Genomic DNA, 25,520 nt, shown 5'->3' with positions numbered 1-25,520 from the left:
GACATTATTGGTTTGTAGTCACAAAGAGTAACTACCAACTTTGGGGGAAACGCTTCTTCATTTCACTAAGTCAAACGACAGTAGTTCATTGTGTCCAAAATATATTTTTCACCAGTGACCAAATAAAAAAATCTAAGGTCTGTCTCCATTCCGTCTTCTACATCCTCTCCACCAAGTCAGTAAGAAGAAAAGAATAAACAGTGAGGCTCAAACATAGCTCTTCAGCAGCAGCCGGACACTCAGTCACTGTTGTATCATATCACTGGGAGTGATTTAGCACAGATTATTAAAATGGTTTTTGAACTCAGACACTAGGCACCTTAGAAATAGATGCACAGCTGGGTTACCACCAATTTACAAGCAATATGTTGTAATAAAAAGCTGAATATGCAGAAGTGTTTGGTTTATCCTTCAGCCTTATTTACAGATTTGAAAGACCTCTCAGGTAAAGAGAATGTGCAGATAATGTAAAACATAGCACATTCACTTTGCTTTTAGCAAGTCCTAAGGCTGACTACTGTAATTGCAGAATTGAAAAATCACCAATTCAGCTGTAAGCCTGGAGCCATTCGTAAGTAACAGAAAAGGAGCGACAGAAGTAGATCTGCAGGATGGAACACTTGACTAAAAAAAGACAAGTATGTTGTAATAACTGATCAAAATCTGAAGAACGTCAGTAGCTAAGATCTTTTTACAGATGTTCAGCTACTACACTCATACCGCTGCCTGGTACCAAAAGTAACAGACTACTATAAAGCACAGACGCCTGCCTTTGGTGGTTGTTTCAGAAACTGGTGACATATCCAGACTAGGTCTGGACAAAGTACTTTGGTATGATAGTTGTTAAGCAGTAGTGCAGAGACAAGACATTAGGCAAGATACCAGTTCCCTGAAATAACTGTTGTACAGGAAGAAGACCTTGCCAAAGGAAACAATTACCTTTTTTATAGCAGTAAAGGCCCTTCAACATTCTGGTTAATCTGCCTCAGTGACAGCTGCAGTTGTTAAAGACTTAAAGGGTCTAGTGGCACTCTGGTAGGTAATGTATTTTAAAATCCATACAAAACTAGAAAAGTGTAACTTCAAGAATTTATGAATTAAATATGAAGGCACTTTTTGGCAGTCAAGTGTGTATATATATTTGCTGCCTGAGGACAGGAAGTTACTTAAAAGTACAACTGAGAGAGCTTAACAGTGACTCTACTTTATTATGAATGGACCAAAGTAATTAAAAATATACGTTAGAGTTCTAAGAAACTGATGGTAAATGGATCTTCAAGGGTCTGGTTCTTTGTGAAGTAATTTTTCTCATGTGCATTTTTCACTGATTTAGTCACCTAATTTAAGACAGTCCAAAATACGAATTAAGAGTAAGCACTCAGAAAATAATGCAGCAGCTGTATCCATAGTGGTCAAATATCTCCAGTAATTGCCTGTGACTGATCTAGTTTTCATTAATTTCACAATACTAAGGCTGGTATATTCTTTAAATAATTAGTTATCTGATGAGCAGGTGCAAAGAATAGTATCATTAAAAATTAATGCTTTAAAAAGATTGTGGGTTTAAAACAAACATTTTAAAAAAAGATAATTGCACAATAACTGTAACTGAAAGGGTGTGAAATTTAACCATAGTCTTGATGTACTCAGCAATATAAAACCCATCTCTAAGAAGCTAAAACCTGCTGTAGTCAAACAGTAACACTGTTCAAGCGCCATGAGAAGACTTGAGATTGCCACTTTGAGTAGAAGAGTATTTGTTATCTACGTCCTAGAAATCCAGATTGTCTGTTTGCCACACGTGTACAGGATGCACAACAGGCTGTTTTGTAATAGGTGTAGACACAGAGCCGGGCCTGAACCACCACATTGCAATTGTAGTATTTATCTTTGCAGTTCTCATCTGTGGAGAAAAAGGAAGAGATAAGAAACTAAAAAAAGCAGTGTTAGAGCAACAAATAACCAACCCCCTATTTTTTACCATGTGAAATCCCTTGCACCTGTATTTAAACACTCATTGTCAGGTTAAAATAGGCTACCAAGGCAAATTAGTTAGATTATTCAAGATTTTCTACACTTAACACAAAGATACATAAAACTGTGCTAAAAATGCACCTCTTCCTAGTTACCCTCTTGTGGGGGTTCGTGTGTGTGTGTGTAGCTGGTTTTTGGTATACCATTTTTTTAATATAGTTAAATTATTAACTTAAATAATTATCAGCTGAAGACTGTTGTACAATGTGTTTCTATACACTTGCATCTTTCTTTCCCTAGTCATCCTTGTTACTATTAAAATCAAATCTGTATGAGTTGATTGACAAATTCCAAAGCCAAATTATATGAGGGTGTGCATTTATGTTGCATAAAAGAAAATAGCTTAATTGCCCTTACAAAATATACTGTTACAAAATACAGCGTATCATACACAATCCTTTTTCTGTTTTAAAGACTCTGCCAAGAGAAACCTTTGAGAATGCAAGGAGGCTGCACAAAAAGACCCTCTATTTTCACAGAAGCAGATTTCTCACACTCTCAGCAACTTCCAATGTAACCCAGTTTCTTACATGTTACAAGAAAAAAGTTTTTAATTGGAAATTAAAGCCTGCTTTTACACAATAGAAAAGAGTGGTATTTCATGCAAAACTGAAGCCCTGAACTTGAAGAAAATATACTTCAACACCTCTGCAAGACTATTAAGTATTTTCTCCACTAGATGGAGTTCCACATTTAAACCAGAAGTTTCCTCTTCCTTACCTATTTCAGGGATACAATCTTGTGTGTTACATGGTTCTTTTTCTTCAGGTTTAAGCTGTGGATCACACTGAGTACTGGCTGTCATATCATCTGACAGACATCGTACCTCTCGAACCCGAAATCCTCCTTCACAGGATTTGGAACACTGAAATACAAAAGCTGAAGTTCATGAAGGCCATATAAGATGTGCAAATACAGAAACTAAGAACTGGGAACCTTGAAGCCAGACCCAGGTATCGCTGTAGCCTTTTATCAACGTCACCACTTCTGGGGGCTTGGGTTTGTTTTTTTTTTTCCTAACTATGTAGCCCTTAACATACAGGCACAATTTTGTTAAAGGTTAGAAAACATTTATGACCACGGGGGCAACAACCAGACCAGTAAATATGATAAGACACTGAGCAACTGAAAGCATGCTAGAATATTCCCTTTCTGAATTACTTAGCTACTTGCTTCTCTTATTAGCCTTGTTCTGCTCTGGTTATTTATACACGCTCAAATCTACTTTTTCCACAGTGTTCACATTTCTTAGTTTAAGAACTTGCTGAAGTGAACTTCACTACTTGACTGTACTGCCCTCCACTGTCCTTTTGCCTCCATTTATATAGAATCAGGAATAATCTTAATTGCCTTTTTCTAGCACTTGATTATTTTTCACTTCTTGCAGCACAACAATTTTACTGAGCATTATGGGTTTATTTGAATTTCTAAAGAAAATATTTCTGTGCTTCTGAAGCCAGAGACTTTTGTACTTGCTCGACTTGGTATTTTTAAAGCCAATTATTACACATTTCTGGCCGTACTGAAACAAATCCCCCACTGATTTCAAGAATTTTGCCTGATTGAGGTCTTTAAGATTTGGCTCACTGTCCAGCTTGACCTAGATGCTCACAAATTCAATTAAACCTGGGTCATTTATAGTGATTAAAACCTTAATAGGCCCAAACTAGTACAAATGTTTTCTTTCTGACCTTTTTGGCATAATTATTTAGTTTCATAACATTGCAAAAACAACTAATCACTATCATAAAATCAGTTAGTGTACCAAACTAACTAAAATACTCTCAATAATATATTCTTTAATTGCTCTTTCATCTTTAAGTACAACCTTTCTCCGCTTTAGAAAAGACTTAGCCCTGTGGTGGCAGTAACTGAATGCTTGCAGGTTTCCATATAATTACTCTTGTTACATGCCTGCATAGAGTATTGTAATTATCCCACATCCAGCAGTAAGAACTACAATTCAGGTTTGTAGAGATCTTAAGCACTTAAAATAGAACCAAGACAGAATTTAGATGTTACATACAAAACACTCTACACAAACCCCAGCATTCTGTGTTAGCCAGCCATTTAATCTCCATGACTGAGAGACCATACCATTTATCCTAGGTCATATGAAAAGTCTGCTGAAGATATGAACTGGACAGTTTCAAAACCTAATACAGAGGCTTTGAACCAGCCGTTCTGCTGGTTTTCACACCATTTTTCATTCTAAGATGACAACGGACTTCCTGATTTTCATTTGAGAGAAAAATGTTGATTTTTGGGGGGGGTAAAAATCCAACCAAAGGATTTTATGGCACTTGCAAATGTAGCTGGTCCACTTCCAGGGGAAACTGGAGATACATGAGGCTTTACAGTAAGTTTTCTCTCAATGAAGTTCTAAGTAGTACAGTGAGAGTTTACAGCAAAATATTATGGTAAAGCTGACTTCAAAAACTGAATGCATACCTCATTCTTTTATTAAATGTTCTTTAATTTTAATGAAACTAGAGTTCTGAAAAGAACTTCTTAGTGTGTTAGTCTCATTAAGGAGCAAACCAACTTTATAAAACAGGAAGATTCCTGGAAGAAGAGATCAGTAATGAAAAGATCAGTGTCTCCCTTTGCTCAGGATATTTTCTAACTTTCCTAAACTTCACTGGTTGCTAAAGAGTACGCTTTCTTTTTAGTATCCTTCCTGTGCAAGATTAAGGCAATTCCATGATCAACAGTTTTATCCAAATGGTGTTCCCTTTTAATATACATGGGAAAAGATGTATCAAACAAAGCTAGATTTAGAAAAGCATGACAGACTTACTGTGCTCCATTCTGTATGAAACCACTTAGATCCACATGGTTTGAGGTAGCAGGATTGCTGGCTGGGAGGTTTTTCCAAATATGAACATTCATAGGGGTTCAAAACATCAAAAGTACCTTCAGTTTTCCTAACACAAACAACTTCTCTCTGTTGAGTTCCACTGCCACATTCTGCAGAGCACTGTATCAGAGAAGGAAAAGAAGCGGTGGCATTTGTTATTCTACTTACATCCTCCAACTTGTTTCCAAAGTAATGTGTTTCTCCACAGTATTTGTTTCTGAAATAAAACAACACACACACTCACTTGCATTTTAAATTAATATTCAAACAGGAAAATTGGTAAAGTTTTGTTTATTCCCATTCTTGGGCACATATTTAGACACTAACATCCAAAATCCATTTCCTTATTATATGTTCTTTCCTCAGTAAAATGGACTTAACTGTATCTTTCCTTCCATCATTGGCATATATATGACTTGAACAGAAAGGGAAAGGGTAAAGTATTCCTTAAGTTCCTGCAATAGGGTTTTTATCTCTCAGAACCAGAAGAGTAGCTCAGATAAACCTTGGGCTATTATTATTATTTGTATGTAGTACTAACACAGTAGCCAGCAGTGCCAGTTAGGAACCAGGACAAACACATGCTGAAGGATACAGTAATGACTAAATTCATCAAGTGACTCCTGACTGTAGGTGTGTCAGGTATTACTTATTTACTTTTTCATTGTTGCAGTGGTTAAAACTGTACTTCTGTGGGTCTTTATTCCACATGGTACCACAGACTCAAAACATACTTCTAATTATTTTTATGAAGAAGACACAAATCTCTAATTGGAGAAACCTGTAAGTGCAGTTTTACCTGTAGCTACAAGAAGAAACTGGTATTTATTTTTTCTAACAGAAAGAGAAGCATAACTTACTTGCTCCAGAAACACTGTTACTGCTTCTTGCTGGAGCAGGATTAAATGCACTGTGCTGAGGGTTAGAAGGCTGGAGCACAGTTTTGCAGCTTTACTGTGTGGTTTTTAGAAAATGCCTTGATCTGCCAGGGTGTTCCTTGCACATTTGCAAGTACCTATGTGTTGCAGTGTTGGCTGCACTTCTGAAAAGCAAGCTTGACTCAGGTGGACTCTTATTGCCCATTTAAAGGTTAAATACATAATACTGTTCCTGGCACTTGTAAAAAGGTTTTTTGAAGATGCTTTCAGCAACATACTGGTTTCTACGTTGCATAAAGGACTACGATTTTTAATGGCTTTTTCTAGCCTAAACTAATCAAATGTTATTAAAAGTGGGGATTTAGTTTATATTTCGGTTGGAACTTATGACCCTTTTACCAGATACCCACAAAAACCTTGAGCTGAGTGAAAAACCTTGAGATAAACACACCAAATAAATTCTACAGGAAATAATGTAACTCCACTGCCTTTAACACTGAACATCTCTTTCAATGTTTTAATGTCTGCTGTATTTTAACAGTTCCTCCAAAAGACAGTATCTTAACATTCAGCCTTAGCTCTAGAGAAGCAGAATATGGAAGGTCATCCACCAATGCTCCCACCTGCTCTGGTCTTTTACAGTACCTGTCCTTTTCAGACTGTCTGCTTTCATTCTGGTAGTTAAAAGTCAGGATCTGGCTGGTAGAATAGATGCTTTCAGATACTTGTTTCAGATAACATACAGCAAAGACTCTGTACCCTTGCTATGCATCAAACAATTCAATCTCATGTAAAGAAAGGTAAGTCAGCTCAAAAAAAGGGGCTATTGTAAAGGACAGTTTGTTCAGTTCTGGGCCCCTCACTACAAGAAAGGCATGGAGGTGCTGGAGTAAGTCTTACAAGGAACACCTGAGGGAACTGGGCGGGGGGGGGTGTTAGTCTGGCAAAGAGAAGATTCAGGAGGGACCCTTATAGCTCTGCCTGAAAGGAGGCTGTAATGAAGTGGGGGTTGGTCCCTTCTCCCACGTAACAAGCGACAGGATGAGAGGAGATGGCCTTAAGCTGCACCAGGGGAGGTTTAGACTGCAGATTAGGAAAAATCTCTTCACAGAGAGGGTGCTCAGGCATTGGAACAGGCTGTCCAGGGCAGTGGTGGAGTCACCATCCCTGGAAGCGTTCAAAAACTGTGCAGATGAGGCCCTTAGTGACGTAGTTTAGTGGTGGACTTCGCAGTCCTGGGGTAATGGTTGGACTTGATGATCTTAGAGGTCTTTTCCAACCTAGTTGATTCTATGATTCTATGCCAGAAACTCCTATTTGGAACAGAATGTGAGGGCTAATATGACCTTACTGAATGCTGTAAGTAAAAAGTCCCAGATTTTATCTGTTATTAGAACTGCAGCTAAGTATGTTTTAAATCTGAATTTGTTACTACTCTTATAGAAGTAATTGTCACTTACACTTGAAAGCATTAGCATAGTAGTATCCCTGTAAACTCTATCTCAGCTGCACCAGTTTAATTTCCAATTCCTTATTACCTGGAAGGATCCTGGAGCATGAAATGCAGTGAGTTAACAGCACAGCTGAGAGACTTTTCCCTGGCAGCTTCTGAAATGCCTTTGTTCCTGACAGCAGAAATGTTCATTTAGAATGAGAAGGACTATTAGACGTGGATCAAGGGAAGAATTTATCTTGAGAAAAGAGCATCAGGATACTGGCACTAACCAAATTTTGTTCTCTACCTATTATCATGAATTTCAGTACAACAATAATGAAGGTAACTTTTGGTTTGGCCATTGCTTTTTGTCTTATTTATATTTTGGAAGTTCTCTAAATTGATCAAAAGATAGATAGATAGATAGATAAGATAGATAGTCAGTGTGCAGGTATGCATGACCACAAAGGCTCTACTTTGAAAAGTGCAAATCTCTTGCGCTAGTGTTCACCTGAATATGCTAAGCAGCTTGCCGTTATCTTTCATTTTATAAATACACTGGCTCAGTAGATGAGAAATAAAAATTAAGATGTAGAGAAAGAGAAGAACAAAATCTTATTTTCATCAAAAAAAAAAAACAACACAGGAGGTGCTGAAAAGTATTGAATATTAACTCAGAAAAATACAGAAAGGAAATACGTGAATATTCCGGAGGTGCAGAAATATACACACATCTTCACTGTACAGAAGCATTTTTTTAAATTAAGATACCAGCAGAAAACAAACCTGTGTTAAAGCTCACCTGTGTCCAGCCCCCAGCAAACCACTCCACTTTACCAGCACAGGGTCCATTATTACAGGGAGTTGTTTCAGAAGGTCTGTTATTGCCACAGCCTTCCAGAGGCAAACTGCTGACATGGTTTGTCATGCAAACCACTGAACGTGTACGGATTCCATCACCACATTCTGCAGAACACTGGGGAGCAAAAGACAGAACACGTTCACTACTGCATCCTCCATGCTGCACAATGAAATGAGAAGCAACAATTACAAAAAGTAAATTAATTTATGCAAAGTCAATAGTTTCTACTTTTATGTGAGCTATAGAAACTTATCTTACAGTTTCATGCTTCTGAATACACTACAAGTAGTACCTGTCCTTTACAGTCACAAATAAAAGAAACTGAAGGATTAGAAAAAGAAGAAATCTAATTTTTTTTCAGCTTTTTATTAGCTTTCTTACTTTTCCTTCCTTTTCCTGTCTGTAAATTCTTTCAGTTTTCATTTTATTCGTCTTTTTGCGTAGTGATTACACGTACTGATTAATAGATATGAGAAGGAATAATTCCAGTAAGCAACTTTTCAGACAGCAGTCATATTTCAGTTCTATGAGTTTCTCCTCTGACCATTCAAGCTGTCATCCAGGTCAACTCCTACAGTTTTTAAAAGGATGAGGCTAAGAAGACTGGGGACTATGGCACTGCATAGTGCATCCTGGATCTTTTCCATACAATGAGTTTACAGAGTATGAGAGCTCATTAAAGCAGAAAAATATGACATTTTTTGACAGGTGGTCTCAAAAGACTGGGGTAAATCCTCAGCAAATAACTGTAACTACCACAAATTATTGCACAACCAGTTTCAAATGTAAGCTGTTAATCATTTTTAGCAGAAGAGGTGGCTGTAGAAGTTTATGTGAATTCAGTGTTGCTTTCTAATGATATGATTTCCTGGTAACTAACATTCACCATCTCAACTTTCCACTGTTAAATTCTGAAAGCTGTTAATAAATAATGATGTGCAGGTTCTTATGTCACACATTCAGAGATAGTAAGCATGTCATCCACAGATCATGCAGGATAAATTCCATTTGTCATCCATCTACTTCAGTGGGAAAGTATCCGATATTCTACAGTTCTGGGCAACATCAAACTATCAACATTTGAAAAACAGAAAAGTGCCAGGGAAAAAAATGATTTCTTGTATTAACTGGGGTTTTGTTGCTTAATTATTTCTTAATATTCCCCTTTTCTTTCAAAATGCATTTGGCATTTCATGTCCAGACCATTAAAATAAGGAAAAACCCATGTGCAGTTTATTGAAAGATATGTATATAATTAAATTTAATCAATTAGAATTATATTACAAACGTAAAGAAAACCACCGATAAGTATGAAGTATATGGGAGAAAAAGATGTATTTGATTGCTATTGCAGATTTGATTTCTAACATACAATGTAATTAGTTAAAAGAAACTGTGTATTACTTCTGTAGTGGAAAGTACATTCCTTGTGAATGAATGTAACTCTGTAATGGAACATTTTTTAAGATATTGAATAAAAGTGAGAATTATTCCAAGAACTGGTAACAAATCACAGCTTGATTTGACTCCCATCGGTAACAATGTAAGGGTTCACATCCAGTAGTTCAACTACAGAACAGCAGATGCCATGACGGCACCACTATTAATAATGGGATGAACCAATGCAGTCATTCATCTTCTCAAGATAGAGAGACCAGTGACCGAATGTACAATTTCTTGCAAACTACTCTTTACTCACTCGCACTGAAGAACATTGGTTGTGTGAAACATGTTATCATGTTATAGTTACTCCACAGATACCGTACTGAAAAACATTTTTTCCTATCAGTGAGTTGGTTGCTTTCCCAAGAAGTTCAAATAGAAGGGAAAAGCTTTATTGAAATGGAATCTCCAGAAAACTAAGAAAGTGACTCAACTTTTGACAAGTTATTTTTTTAACACACAAAATATGAATCTACCTTCTCAGCAAACCAGATTTGATAGCTAAGGAGGTCTTTTCCAAGTAAACTGGCAAAATCTTGAAAATACAAGAATGATGTAAATTGTGCCAGTAGTGAACATTTTCCTCGATGTGTAAACTGAAACTAAACTAAACAAACCCATTTCAAACAGCCCACTCATAGATAAAGTGACCATTTAACTGAGCTCCATACAATTGCTACCTTTCAAACCCACTGTACAGAAATAAATTTTGTGGCTGCTCGTATTTTATCTTCAGCAAGTATGTTCAATTACATTATGCAGAGAGAACTATGCAGGTACTCTGCAAATACTTTTCTTATTTCAAAGTAATTTTCAATTGACAATCTAATTTGCTTTTCTACCTTGCAAACTAGAGCTAGGAACAAGTTTAGTCTATAAAGTCATCCAGAAAATCTCCACAGTCTTCTGTTATAAATGATTATGCATGAATTAGGCTTCCATATCAAATAACAAAGGAAATACCAAATGGGAAGGTATAGGGTTGTCCCACCCTCTGCTGCAAGATTTTACTACAGATTAACTACCCTCAAAGGATTTGCAAAGCAAACTTAAACCTGAATGTTTCTGTGCTAAGTATTTGGGTTTTCATGGGTTTTTTCTTCCTTTCAGTAAAAATCTTCCATGTGAAAGCCATGATTTCCAAAGCCCAAGGCAGGGAGTAGGGAGCAGGAAGCGTTTGGGTAATGAATCCTCTCCCTTTGGTTTTCACAGTCGACACACCCCTACATGCAGTTTTGTGCCATTGATTTGTTGCATTAACACAGAGTAAATGCTATAACCTAACACTGTACCACATGAGGAAATTTCGCAAGCTTCAAGTTCTCTATTCTGGTCCTATTATTAAAGATATTCTGTTTCACTGTCTTGTTTTAATTGGCAGAAATTCTTCAGAAACCATAGTCTGTGGAACACCCTCCCTAGTTTTAAGGAGTCTGCCATTTCTCCTCTTCCTGAGGTCCTTCCCTCATGAGTTCAGTTTCAGAAGATTTCCATTCCCATTAAAAACTAAAAATAATTAGAAAATCCCAAACCCAACAACTAATGCAGTGCTCTGATAGGTGTCAGAAAGCAAGTTTAACAGCAGTCCAGAAAGGAAGGCTAGTTGCTGGAAATTTGGAAAACTCCAAGTGGAAGCCTGAATTTTTGTCACAGCCACAGGGCATGGTAGAAGAAAACCCCTTTAACTGTGCCAGTTCCCTTTCACTAATGTGCCAGTCTTACTCATTACCTTCAACTGGGGCAGCCGACCACAAGAAAGAGGCAGCAGGAAATCTACCAGAACTCGAGACCTTTCAGGTCCCAGCATCATTGCTAGCCTTAATTAGATTTTTAAATAACAACCAATTGAGTTGAGTTCCAGTAAAACATCCCCATTTGTGCAGGATTTCCATCTGCCACACTTTAACCTTCATCATCTTAATTATTCCCCACAAGAAAATGAAGTTTTCTATGAATCATCCTCCCGAAGTTAAAGTACCACAAAAAATAAAAATGAAGATTTATGTTTGAAATACTTACGAAACTCCTCAGCTTTATTTGATCGGCCCTGAGAAAATCCCTTTCAGAAGGGATTTTAGAAGGATTATGTAACCTGTTTTGCCAATAATAAACTAAGAATTGTATTTCAGAAGCTCACTACTGCTGCAGTTCCAAGACTGGGGCAGATTTTCAAAGGACGTAAAACAATTGACAGCAGTGGGAGAGGGGAAGCAGGACAAGTCAGAAATATCCTTATGTATTATTGTCAAAGCACTTTCTGATATCTGGATTTAAATTATTTGCTTTAGAGTGCATCTATGCATACAACAGATGCTGGATCAGAAGTCAAACCACCCTTGTATTTTGTCTAGCAGATCCATGCTATCCTTCCAAGGCAACAAAGTTTTGAAATATGGTCTTATAATTTTTGGGCACTTCAGCTGGATGATGACTGCTCCTACACATGCACTGCTCCTTTCTTTATATGTAGTTGGTAACACTATGTTGTGGTTTAAGCCCAGCTGGTAACTCAGAATCACGTAGCCACTCACTCATTCCCCCTCTTCTTCCCCCCATCCCACTCCTGGAGGGATCGGAGGAGAATCAAAAGAATGTAGCTCCCATGGGTTGAGACGAGAACAGTCCAGTAACTAAGGTATAACACAAACCACTACTGCTACCACCAATAACAATAATGGAAATAACAAGGGAAGAGAATATAAAACTAAAAGGGGAAAGGGAAATAAAAGCCAGTAAACACAAGTGGTGCACAATACAATTGCTCACCACCCACTGATCGATACCCAGCCCAACCCGAACAGTGATCTGGGCCTTCTGGGTAACTCCCCCCAGTTTCTATACTGGGCATGATGTGCTGTGGTATGGAGTGCCCCTTTGGCTAGTTTGGATCAGCTGTCCTGTCTCTGCTTCCTCCCAGCTTTCCGTGCCCCTCCTCACTGGCAGAGCATGAGACTGAAAAGTCCTTGATCAGAGTAAACATTACAATAGGGTGCTTTTGCCACTCTTTCCCAGTCAGGCTGATTTCAGCCTCCAGTACAGTCAAGTTCTGGAATCCTCCTGTCACTCCAGAAATACAAATGGGTTCCAGCTTGATGGCATTCAGGGTATACTGTGCACCAGTATCTACTAGAGCCTTACATTCCTGTGGGACTGATGTGCCAAGGCCATCTAGTCCACACCCAGGACACACTGTAACATTGCCAGTCACGAACTGAGTTACATATTTCTACATAAAGAGTGCAAAACTTATATTTCCATTTGATTCCCATAGGAAATCAGTCAAAAAATAATGGAACGCCTGCACAAGCTCCACAGTGGGCTCTTTTCCTTTGAGGTTGTCTTTTAACTTTCTTTTGGGGGAGGGGTTATTTGGGGGGTGTGGGGGTTGGGGTTTGTTTTTATTTTTTTTCCCTCAGGGTCCAGGAGATTTTACAAGAGCTCTCCAGATTTAAATAAAAAACAGTGAAAGAAGAGTGTGAGCTACAAACTCTCTGGTGGTTCCATATTTGACTGGTCAAACCCACTTGTACCTGTCAGGTAATGATTTAGGATTGTGAGGAATAAAGCATTGATTTTGAGGAAACATACTGTAGTTCTCTAATGGAAGATATCACAGAAGCTTTGCTGTCACTCTTTCTAATGAAGAACAAAATCCAGAGCATGTGTTTGATCTGGTTTGATTTTGTTCCCTAATGTGCAGCACTTTTTCTTTCTTCCCAAGATTTTATTTTGGCCTCAGAATCTCATTAACATCTAAGAATTGTTTGTATTTTGGCTTCTTTTCTAAGTATGCTTTAAACATAAAATGAGAAACAAATGAACATTGATGGCAATGAGAAATAAACAAAAATGCAAGAGAGGAATCCTCCAGCTAGATGCAAGGCAACACTGGTGAGTCTCCCATGCTGTAAATCAAGGGAATGCAGTTTCCCACTTCTGACCCACAAGAGAAGTAAACTTTCCAGCAATTAGAGCTGTCAAGGAATCAGTCATGTGAAATGTTTGCAAAAATCTCATCTGCTCCCATCAATCCAATTTTGTTGCTAAGTTCAGTAAGGTTCACCAGCTTTACCCAACTGATTAATGATTGCAGTTTGGTGGAACTCTGCCATTTTAATGCTGTCTGACATCTTAGGAGAATTATGAGATGGGAAGCCACCTTTCTACAAACACGCTTAAAAATATCACAGTTTGTCCAGACTCTGCAGGCAAAAGGGGTTAAAGATCATGTAGAACTCAAACCCATGAAACTTAATTCTCTTATACTCGACATAGAGCAATAAATGTAAAGACAGGCACATAAAATGTAAGATGAGTCTCATTTTACTGCTAGAGACTTTTAACTTGTAATCTCTCCAATTGAAATGAGTAAAAATTTCTGTTTCTCTGAAGACTGAGACTGGGGAATATCAGAAGATGGTGCTTAGATATACTTCAAAGACAAAGCTTATACTTCTCAGTAAGTAAGAGTTTGTTTCTTAAAGATGAACTGCTTTCCTTCCTTCCTTCACATGTTCCACCAGTGTGCACATGGTAACCACACAACTCAAAGGCTTTCCAGTTAAAAGTGTGCATGTAACACACACAATGGACTCTGATACCTGTTTATCAAAATAACTCAAGAACTGTATTGCTTTAAGGAACATGGAGGTATTTTTCATTACTTAGGCTTAATTATATGTATAAAGAATCAGTCTGCGCAGAAACTGAAACCAAGAACGTCGATGCCATGGGAAGGAAACAGGTGGGCCATAAAATACATACATATATGTTGTGGGAAAACAAGATGAGAGAACATGGCGAGAAGGCAGCCATGCACATCCCAGCACAGCTCACCCTGGGAAGCAGACACAACTCCCACACACAAGTTGCATGTACTCCACTGGTTTTTAAGCGCATGGACGTTGTATCGCGGAAGTTACAGCTAGGGAAATTCAATGACTCAATCTTCCAGTTGAGAACCAGAGAACTATTAATGAAAATGAAGGCAACTAGCATGATTTTGCATCAATTAAAACTTTGCGAGGGTTCAGTAAAATACGAAAACCAAAAATCTTCCCACAAATCCTAAGTTAGGTCCTGTCCTTTTCTTAAAACTCAGATGTGACTTTTCATCTCTTTCTCTCCCTGTGTTAAAAAAATACCCTAGTCAAATTCAGCATGAATATATATCAGTTATGAAATCCTGAAATTTAACATCTGTTGGCAGCAAAGACAAGTGTAATTTTTAAGTTAATGTGCTTTTTCTTGATGCTTTGCTAATTAACCAAGGCTATATTATAATGCCCCATGCATCACATAAATCCGGACATGGAAGTTTGATATATCCCTTGCTGAAAGAGAAAGTATGTGCCTAACTGATTTCTGACAGGCTTCTGGAAACCTCTACTTGCTGCATGTGCAACAGTACACATTAAGTGTTTGCAAAATGTGTTTATGCATTTTTACAGGCCATTTTTACATTTTACAGGCCAGGCCTTCTCTTATGGCTGTAACCAAGTTTGAACTCAACCATTTCAAAGTTCCAACATCCTCAAAAGTTATGCAAGTTATGCTAAGTTCTTTTACCTCTTATTTCTAGCTACGGCTGAAGTGTAAAAATACAATGGGAAAGACTGTTCTGTGGTATTTCCAGCTGGGACTTGAAGTAGGCATGTAATAAATCTCACAAAGAAAGTCTGTTCTTGTGAGATTTCTACCACAGTTTTGCAGACTCCAGAGGTTTGAATAAGCTTTCTTTAAGCATCTGAACATTTGGCTGCTTATCTGAACCATTTCTGGCTGCCCATCGCTGATCTATGCTTACTGCTGGAGTGTGGCTTGGCTTAAAGTACTTTTTAGAGAATTGTTCGGGGAAATCACACATGCAGAGTTCACTCACACACCTGGGCCACTTCCATTCCATGTTAGAATTCTCTTGTCTTTCAACAGATACACATTCCTCTACAGAGACTTCTGATCCTAAAAAAGAAATCAGCTCTCGAAAGGAACGATAAGAAAGATAACAGCCAAAGGCCTGACTTTGCAAAGCTATTGACGAGTCCCATATTCTCCTGACTTCCACTAGAATCACTGCCACTAAACGTCTCTGAACATCTGAGTTACAACAATCTTAGAAGATCCTGCACATTCAAGCCCAAATCTACTTTTTTTCATGAAATAAGCTGTTCCTTCCATTTTATTTGTGAATCAAGCTTCAAACCCACTGCTGGCAGAAGTGATAGTGAATAATGCCAAGTACAGTAGCAAGCATTTGGAAGGTATTAATTTGTACACTTATATAATCTGAGAAGGTAACAAAATCCATTCTTTACTCTCTGGCCCTAAAATGTTTGTGGTAAGAGAAAATCCCAACATTTTTCGTATTACCTGTTTCACTTCTATGTCTCGTTTAATACATACAAATAAGCATAGTAACATTCTGCAGTCATAAACTTCAGCTACGAAAACTAGTTTTAATTCTGCAGAGGACAAAATCTCAATCTACAATAATGAAGAAAACATTGATGCTCAAGTCTGCACTGGAATATATGCACTTTATGTGGTGGAACTTCACTAGCTGATAGTAGCTGGGACACGTTTTGTCTTTGAAGGTAGAATGCACTTTTCTCTCTTACTCCTTCGGAGAAGGGCTTGGGGGTGTTGGTCGATGAGAAAATGAACATGAGCCGGCAGTGTGTGCTCGCAGCCCAGAAAGCCAACCGTATCCTGGGCTGCATCAAAAGGAGCGTGACCAGCAGGTCGAAGGAGGTGATCCTGGCCCTCTACTCTGCTCTCGTGAGACCTCACTTGGAGTATTGTGTGCAGTTCTGGTGTCCTCAACATAAAAAGGACATGGAACTGTTGGAACAAGTGCAGAGGAGGGCCACAAGGATGATCAGGGGACTGGAGCACCTCCCGTATGGAGACAGGCTGAGAAAGTTGGGGCTGTTCAGCCTGGAGAAGAGAAGGCTGCGTGGAGACCTCATAGCAGCCTTCCAGTATCTGAGGGGGGCCTATAAGGATGCTGGGAATGGACTCTTCATCAGGGACTGTAGTGACAGTACAAGGGGTAACGGGTTCAAACTTAAACAGGGGAAGTTTAGATTGGATATAAGGAAGAAATTCTTTACTGTGAGGGTGGTGAGGCACAGGAATGGGTTGCCCAGGGAGGTTGTGAATGCTCCATTCTTGGCTGTCCTCAAGGCCAGGTTGGATGAGGCCTTGGGTGGCATGGTTTAGTGTGAGGTGTCCCTGCCCATGGCAGGGGGGTTGGAACTAGATGATCTTAAGGTCCTTTCCAAACCTAACTATTCTATGATTCTATGATTCTACTTCCAAATTAGCACTGCACAAAGCACAGCTCTACAAGCTAAAAATAAAATAAAGTAAAATAAAATAAAATAGCACTGCCATTTCCCCTACAGCAAAATCTTTGCCATTTGCACTAATACCTATACTTCACCTGATAACTTTGTGTTCACGCTACACAAGAGCAAACACTGAATGAATAAGAACTGGGAAAATAAAATTCAAATGGCAACAATAAAGATTAGTGTATTTATTTTTTCTGTATAAAATCTATTCAAGTTATCTGGAGGCTGAAAATTTTGCAGGCCTTTAATTGTAGCAAGAGTCTGATCAGCCTTTTTAAAATCATGTGATTTACGAGGTACGTGTCCTAACTGTGAAGTTCCTCCTTCTTCTCTGCACCTAACATGTGGAAAATCTTTCGAATGTCCAAACTAAAGCATAACCTATGAGCCAGACACTCCTAGCTTTCAGAGACACTAGCACAAAATAATCTCATTAGTGAATCCATGAAGTGATAAATGTAATCTTACAGTTTTAATGCTAAACTATATTATTTGCTTGCCAAAACATCCAGTCAAAAAAGATGGAGATGCAATGAGGATTTTACAGAATGAAGGCTCAACTTGTCTACAGATGAAATGGATATGCAAGCATCCACAAGAATGACCACAATACTGGGCTTTTCTTAGCCCATTTGTAAGCCTTCTAATGAGAGCATATAAATACCACTTCTGAACAACAACTCTGAGCCCAATCATGAAAAAGGTGAATTGCCACTGGGTTTGTTGCTTCCATGCAGAGAATCTGACTCATTCAAATTAAAAAAACACATCCATGTTCACAAAGTACAAAAGCCTGAATCAACCTTGCCTGAGTTTTTGAAGTTGTTCCCCTCTTTTCACTGCTACAGGGTAATTGTTTTATGGCTTGAACTTTAACTCAGACATCAGGCCTCAAACCTTCATCCCTTAAAAAAACAGCAGGGAAATTTTTAGAGTCTGAATCTTGAGATTCAGGGCTAAGCAAGGCAGAACAATAAATCTCAGCACACTCAATATTTTGGGAATTGCAGACACAGAGCCAATTCTAAATCCAGATGTTTGGCCATGTACCCACACACTTGCCCTTTCTTCTCTGCATTCTTGTATCTAATAATGCAAACCCAAGATACCCTTGGGATTATTATTTTTTTGTTTGCTCTTGCCTGCTTGACCAATCATTGATAAACATGGGAAATAAGATCATTCCTTTTATGGCTGTACAGATGTGTATTTTTTAACTCTGATGCAACTAAGTTGATTTAGAGGGTTTGACAGCACAAAGATAGTAAGAAGCCTTACCCTGTCACTCCACTCTGTAAGGAACCAGCTCTTAGCACAGGGACCCATGTCACAGTTCTCAATATCATTTGGCCGCAGCTTCATGTTACATTCCTCATCATCAACAACGTCTCCAAGGTTGCTGACACACTTCACATCTCGGGTCCTCTGCCCCACTCCACAAGGCACTGAACACTGTAACAAAAGGCAGGTTGCATCAGGAATATGCAAGAACTGTAATGGTTTATCAGGGAACTGGGAACATACAGCTCATTCATTCCTAAGACATCCACAGAAACTGCAGAACTATTCTAGAGTGCCAGGAACAGGAAATAAAAAGACAGTAGTTTTAAGTCGTATTCTCAGTCTGTAGTAATCTACAGATTACTGTGAAGATACATTTAGAACACATAAAATTGAACCCTATCTTCAACAGGCCATGCTGCACCTTATCAAAATGAACTGCTGATACTTGAATCGCAGGCTGACTTATTCAGCATAATTTTGATCTTAATATAAAAGCAGATATGAAGCAAGAGAAATGCAGAGAAACAGAACTTCTGAATCCCTCTTACAAGCAAAGGCCTCCTCCTGCTCTTGTCCTCAACCTCAGAGAATGCTAACAGCTATTGGTACCTCTGCCTCATGATGTGAAGCAAACAGATCATGAAGCAGGACAGGAACATAATTTTCTGCTGTGTACGCATGAAATGTTTTGCTGAGTCCTGTAAACATTCTAGAATTAAAGAGGAAATTCGCTGTGAATTTAAAGATTAAAGACTGCAGTACCTGAATACAAGGGTATCTAACAGAGCTACCAAAGGCAGCCTCATTGTTTTTATCTTGCTTTTGCATGCTTAATCATATCTACTATACTTATGTGTCGAAGTTCTTTATGTAAAATGTAAAATACATTCTCTACAGCAAGGTACTTCACAGACTTCATCCTCAGACTGCAGTTATTTCCTCAACTGTTCACTCTAGAACACCGGCCAAAATACAGACTAGAAGTGCAAGGTCATTAAATAGCAAACTGGTAATAAGAACCAATACTCCACTTTATGTTATAAAGGGAGCAATTTGTCCAGAGTTGCTCTTGAAGTCTAGGCTGCCAAGGTGAAAATTACCACAATGCCATTTATTTCTAATCAGATTTAGATCAAAGTTTTTGACATTTGAATGTCAGAAAAATGGTAAGCACATTAAAATCTTAAGATGGGCTTACTTTTAAGATCACAAATCTGTCTCTGAAGTGAAAATCTGACTGTACTTCAGCAAGCACAAACACAAACCAATGTTCTATTGAAACCAGTCTGCAAACTCAGATGCTCCTTTCTTTATGATGGAACCTCATGCCAAGAACTTTAATACCAAGAGGAAATTAATCACATCATTTTATTAGAATTACACTTAAATTCAACCAGCTTAAATTTCTAAAGCATTTGTTTAGCTTGAGTCACCATATGCAATAAACCTCTAAGGGTTCTGTAGACTCAAATACTTCTCAAAATGCGACAACACATGAAAGCAGCTCCCTTTTCTCATCACGCACATGATCAAAACTTTACTGTCCTTTAACTCCAGATGGATTTTAATTCATCATTAATAATGAATTAACCAACCAACACATCTTTACCTTCATATATCAGGGTATTTCTATTTTTTTAATCAGGAATATATCAACATATCAAAGATACTTCATGACTAGGATTTAACAATGCCACCATCAGCCTCAGAAAAGCAGCAGCTCAGGGAATTAACTCACATAGGCTTTTCCACGAGGAAAGACCCACTATAAACCCACACAAAGTCTGCTGCATGGCTCTTTAGCCTACTGGGACTGTGTGGATGGAAAACTGTGTTACTGCTGCCAGTGGACAACACACTACATGCTGTGACATGCATTCCAGCAAAGCCTGGGGGAATTAGGAGCAAGGAAGCACTTCAGTAGAACAGAAAAAAAAGGTTTAGGTTTAGAGTTTAAGCTGGAATTTTTTATGGTCTATCCATCCACACAATTCAAGCCTAAATTTTTTCATGGCTACCTGAGATTTGTTTATCACTACACCTAATATACCAGGATATTTTCTCTTTCACACAATGGCCATGAAACCTTTTCTGAGCAACACAGGAAAATAAAAGCTCGAAACTGTACTGTCCACATTTATCTGAAAGCCTTGCCATAGCCTCAAAACAACTACAGTAACAGCAGCTACTTACACTATCCTTAACACACACGTAAGGTTAAATAACTCCTAGAGCTAAAATCTATGTGCTGTGACAAAAAGCAGTAAATTTGCCACCACAGGCAAACCTACCAGGACTCTCTTCATACCAACTCTACTTCATATAGCATTAAAAAAAAAAACATTTCTCAGAAGGACTGTGTACTTGTGTACACACACATCCATGTGTGTTGTTCTATTCAATCACTCTTTTTCTGCTTCTTTCTGGTTATGAACTGAACTTTTCTGGTCATAATCTAGCAGGGTTTTCTTGATCTAAGATTCACTTATTTCCAACGCTTTTCACATTCCACTTCCCTGTTTTAAACCAAATTTCATGTTTGGTTAGTGATGCCTGGAAAAACTGGTTTACACCATAAATTTATCAGTCACACTTACTGAAGTCCACTCTGTCCTAATCTGCCATTCACTGCAAATCTTCAGCTGGCAAGTGCTGGTTGTCTCTGGTTTCTCCAGGTGATGACAGCGGTACTGCTGAACTGTCAAGGTACGATTGGCGTACATTTGCCGGCATAAGATCTGTCGATGCTGCATACCAAGGCCACATGTTTTGCTGCACTCAGACCATTCCCCTATGTCCCAGCTAAAGAAAAAAAAAGGGAAAAAAATGCAGAGGGTGTTTTTTCAGTAAAGATGTCTCTAATACTGATTTTAACAGAACTCAACTGACATGATTCTGATGCTGGTATAGAATCTTATAAAAGAACACTTAAGCCTCTGAATGAACAACCATCCTTTTTGAAGACACTGTTACATACTTGTAACCAATCTACCTGTAATGGTTGATAATAATAAGCATGCACACAGATTGCACAATTCCTGGTTTCAAGGCATACTACAAACATTATTTAAGCCACTAATAGCGGTTTCTTTTTTTTAAAGATTTTACTATCTAGGATTTCATTCATCAGTAAAACTGAAATAGCAAATGGTAAGCAATGAATAAATACATTTAATTTTAGAGATGAAAAGAATGCCTTAGATATATTCTTCTCATTCCAAGATTTCACTGTATTTATCTAATCACTTTTGTAGAAACATGTAATTTTCCCCTCTCAGTTTTCATTTCAAGCATGATGACATACACAAATAAGGGAAGTATCTGAATTGTTCACACATTTTATTTCAGAACTCATCTGGAGAGCAAGCAAAATCTCTGTATTTTTTAAAATAAATATTTACATATCTTTGAAAGAAAAAGGTGAGAAAAATGCTTGGTGAGAGATGATGTCTTCAAGTAAATGACTTCAGAAATTCCTGTGTATCTAACATGCACTAGGAAACTGCTTGTCAGGCATCTCTAACACTGTAACAGCACTTAACACCATTAGAAACTTCCATGGGATAAGGAGTGGCCACTTGCTGCTCAGAAGAGAACTGAGAAATGTAACCACAAGAAAGATGGAAAACACAGCTGCTGACCTGAAATAAAGTAGCTATAATGGCAACTGGGTTTAACCCTTTTCTCTTCTTCGTATACCCCTTGGATGAATTGACCTTTTTTTTTTTCCTGGCTTTTTCCTGTTTAAAAGAAGTTGCCCAGCCAATTCTAAGTCACAGTCTCCTGATGGCAAGCGTCTTTTTGGAAGGAAATCACACATGAGGTGGTTGTATTAGTGTGCTGGAAACGATGACGATCATTTCAGAGTCCAGCCTTCAAGCTGAAGGACTACTGAATTCCAAGAAAGAGAGGCGATCTTTCTGAGAGAGCTAGTGTGAGCAGTATCAGCTTCATCTCATCTCTAAATATGACACCATATTTACCACAGCACACTGATCCAATGTGGAGTGATACAGCCTACAGAATCTCTTCTTTAGACAGGTATATGAGGATGCCCTTCACTTGAAAAAAAAACATACCCATAGAGAGACCCCTTAATTGTGTGCACACCTGAACAATCACACTAGTTTTGAGAAATTACACAGTCACTTGTTGCCAACTTCCCTTTTGCCTTCTCTGAATGCTACTGATCCCTGTGAAGGGGAAGAAGGCCACCAACAACTACACTTTGTGACACAAGTTCAAACTAGTTTTCTACTCAGAACAGCCTCTTTCGCATGCAAAACCTCAATGACATTGTCTTATTTCACTTGATGTAAATTGTAATATCTTACAAAGCTGGACATGGGAAGAGGTTGCAGGCTTCCTCTTCTGGAATGGGTTTGGTACTGCTGTCACAGTAACTCTCAGATACCTCCTCGTGAGTGATTCTGTTGACACAGTGGAAAACTGGGTACTGTGACCCTGAAATGAAGAAGAAAATTAGGTGATGCATTGCAAAAGACTCTGCAGTCATAACAGTAGCACCCAACACTGATGCATAAAGGAAAAGTATAACCAACCAGGAAATACAGACTAAGATTTTATCCAAAATTTCCAAATGTGAGAGCAGAATACTGTTTACATTGCAGTATTAAGGGAAGCCCTTTGGTATATAGAAAGTACAGCATAGCATCGTTGGAAAGGGTGACAAAACATGCTTCTGGTCTGCATGAGACGTTTATACTGCAGAGTACAAACATTAAGTATTCAGGCAATTCAGGCAAAAAAATGCAGCCAAGCAGCCACAACACAGACTTGAGAGGAAGAAAATTTTAGCAGTCATTCTGCTCTGCTTCTGGAGAGACTAAGAGTTACATGGTAAGTATTATCCACTTTACCTGGTTTTTGAAAAGGCACATAAGATAAAGCTTACAAGATAAACATTACTGTAGACTAAAAAAAATTACTACTCTCCATATTTAAGGTCCAGTCTTTAAATAATTTTCATGCTAAAGCAAAAAGACAGACCTTTACTTCTATTAATATTGCAAACTGACTACCAAACGGATGACAAAGATCAAGGTGCTAACATGCCTACTTGGATTCGGAAAGTGAAAAGTTGGAGTATATTAACAAGTTTCCTGACACAGGTGATAGAGGAGCCAACCAGGAAAGGTGCTCTGCTAGACCTGATACATACACACAAGGCAGAAAAAGTCAGCAATGCGAAAATCAAGGCTAGCTTTGGCTACAGTGACCATAAAATGGTATGCAGAGTTCAGGATTCTAAGAGGAGGGAGCAGGGCAAAAAGTAGGACCACAACCCTGAACTTCAGAAGACCAGACCCAAACCTCTTCAGAGATCTGCTTGGAAGAATCCTGTGGGATAAAACCATAGGGTAGGTCCAGGAGAGTCGGCTGATATACAAAGACTACCTTCTCCAAGCTCAAGAAAGGTCCATCCAAACAACTAGGAAATCAAGCAAAGGTGGCAGGAGGCCTGCATGGATAAGCGAGGAGCTCCTAACTAAACTTAGAAATTGCAAGAGATGTAAGCAGGGCAGGTGATCCCAGAGGCGTACAGTGATGCTGTTTGACTGTGCAGAGATGGGGTTAGGAAAAGCAAGGCCCACCTGGAGTTGAATCAGGCAAGGGATGTGAAAAGCAACTCTATAGCACATAAACAGCAAAAGAAAGACTAAGAAAAAATTACTTTAAGTTCTTTTTAGACAGTAGTACAAAAGTCAGCTGATTGTCTCTCTGCCACGTTTACACCATGTAAAGTGGCATCAACCCCTCCTCTTCAATGTGGTACAGTGGTGGCACAGGAAATCTTTATTGTAATAGGACTTTCTTTCTCAGAATGAAATAAGCACAAGTGGAATATTATTTAACCAGACAAGCAGAGACACAGTTTACATTTCTTCCAGCAAACTTTTCCTGGAATGATTTCCTTCTTAGATTAGAGGCATCAGCAATTCATACAGGCTTCTCACACCAAGATCACAAGGAATGTTCATACAGTCTCAATAGTGTCAGGATCCTGCTCCCAAGGTCCAGTTGCATTTGAATGTAACTTTATCACATCATGCATACATTCTCTTAAGTAATGGGAAGAGAGATACTAATTTTTGACAGTTGTCTTGATAAATTTTATGGAGTACATTTAAGCTGTATAGAAGGCTGAAAGACATCCTCTGAATTCTTTTCTCCTGTAATTCTGCTATTGTCATTTTGACTCAGATTTCATTAATATCACTGCCAATAGCTGAAAAATGTCAAGAACTATGTTCAAATGTCTATCAATCAGGTCAACATGAAATACAATCAAGAGTTCTATGATGTAAAGAAAGAGTACATTTACCCTGATGCATTCCTGCAACTGCATCACAAATTACCTGATTTGGATACTAAAATTCACCATATATATGATAATCCAGAGACTCAGCAGACATTATCACTGATTGCTACTAAACAATAATCAGGTGCAATTAAGGATTCTGCCCATATGACTTGTATTTAGGACTCACAGTGTATTTAAATGCCAACCAAAATCATTCTGGATTACATTCCCTCCTCTTCTCCACAAAAAGGCTGACTTCAAAAAGTCTTCTGACTTTTAGTGGCTGATTTTAGGTCTAATACTTTTGCAGTAATTTCTCCACAGCAAAAAGTTTTCTCAGTATACTGGAAAGCAATTTCTCCTGGTATCAAAATTGCTGGATTTTTTTAGCTTTACCTGTAGCTATAGCATGGACCCTCATATGGCCTTCGACCAAATGCACAGCGTCCTCTCAAACTAATTAGGAAGCAAATATTCTGAATGTATATGAACAGGTGACAGACACCCGAGTTCCCTCACTGGCATGTCTTTATTCCAAAATTTGAAATTTTTTAGGTACAGTGATGGGTGGCTACATATAGTACAAAAGATTTCACTTTTACTATCACAAAAACCTATTCTTCCAAACAATTGCTTGTGCTATGCATTACTGAATCCATTGTCATTGCAAATGTCTTAGGTCAAAGATTAATCTGACAAGCTCAAACTAGTGTACCATCACATCCCAAAAGCTCATTAATTATCAATCCCTTCCTGTCCCTCTTCCTTCCCACTTATACCCTATGAAAACTCAGTTTTCTGAAGTCGTATTATTGCTGTTCCAGCAACATCAAAAGAGGCAAAGATATCGCTGATGAAATCCCTGTGAAACCTTCCCATAAAGATCAGAAAACTGATGACAAAAAAGCAAAAAGCACTGAGGCTGTATTTCACAAAGCTGGAGAGGACAAATGGAAGTATAAAGAATGTCAAAGAATGTTCAGGAAAGCAGCTGTGTATCAAGGGTGTGAGAGAGAACAGCTTGCCATAAAATCCTGAACTATT

At 38.4% G+C, this 25,520-nt stretch overlaps 1 protein-coding gene across 1 annotated transcript in view; it reads right to left on the bottom strand.

Moving 5' to 3' along the window:
• Nucleotides 1-1,760: 1,760 nt before the first annotated feature.
• Nucleotides 1,761-25,520, bottom strand: part of THSD4 (thrombospondin type 1 domain containing 4) — a gene marked incomplete at both ends in the record, with an annotated part of 258,803 nt that continues 235,043 nt past the window's right edge. The window contains 7 exons of the mRNA XM_080626716.1: nucleotides 1,761-1,903; nucleotides 2,755-2,899; nucleotides 4,835-5,014; nucleotides 8,010-8,183; nucleotides 18,146-18,319; nucleotides 20,749-20,953; nucleotides 22,486-22,615. Coding sequence (XP_080482842.1) covers nucleotides 1,761-1,903; nucleotides 2,755-2,899; nucleotides 4,835-5,014; nucleotides 8,010-8,183; nucleotides 18,146-18,319; nucleotides 20,749-20,953; nucleotides 22,486-22,615 — 1,151 coding nt within the window. The remainder of the gene's footprint in view (nucleotides 1,904-2,754; nucleotides 2,900-4,834; nucleotides 5,015-8,009; nucleotides 8,184-18,145; nucleotides 18,320-20,748; nucleotides 20,954-22,485; nucleotides 22,616-25,520) is intronic.

Source organism: Psittacula echo, assembly GCF_963264785.1.
Source record: "Psittacula echo genome assembly, chromosome: 10".
Lineage (NCBI taxonomy): Eukaryota > Metazoa > Chordata > Aves > Psittaciformes > Psittacidae > Psittacula > Psittacula echo.
This window is presented reverse-complemented; position numbering and strand designations above follow the sequence as displayed.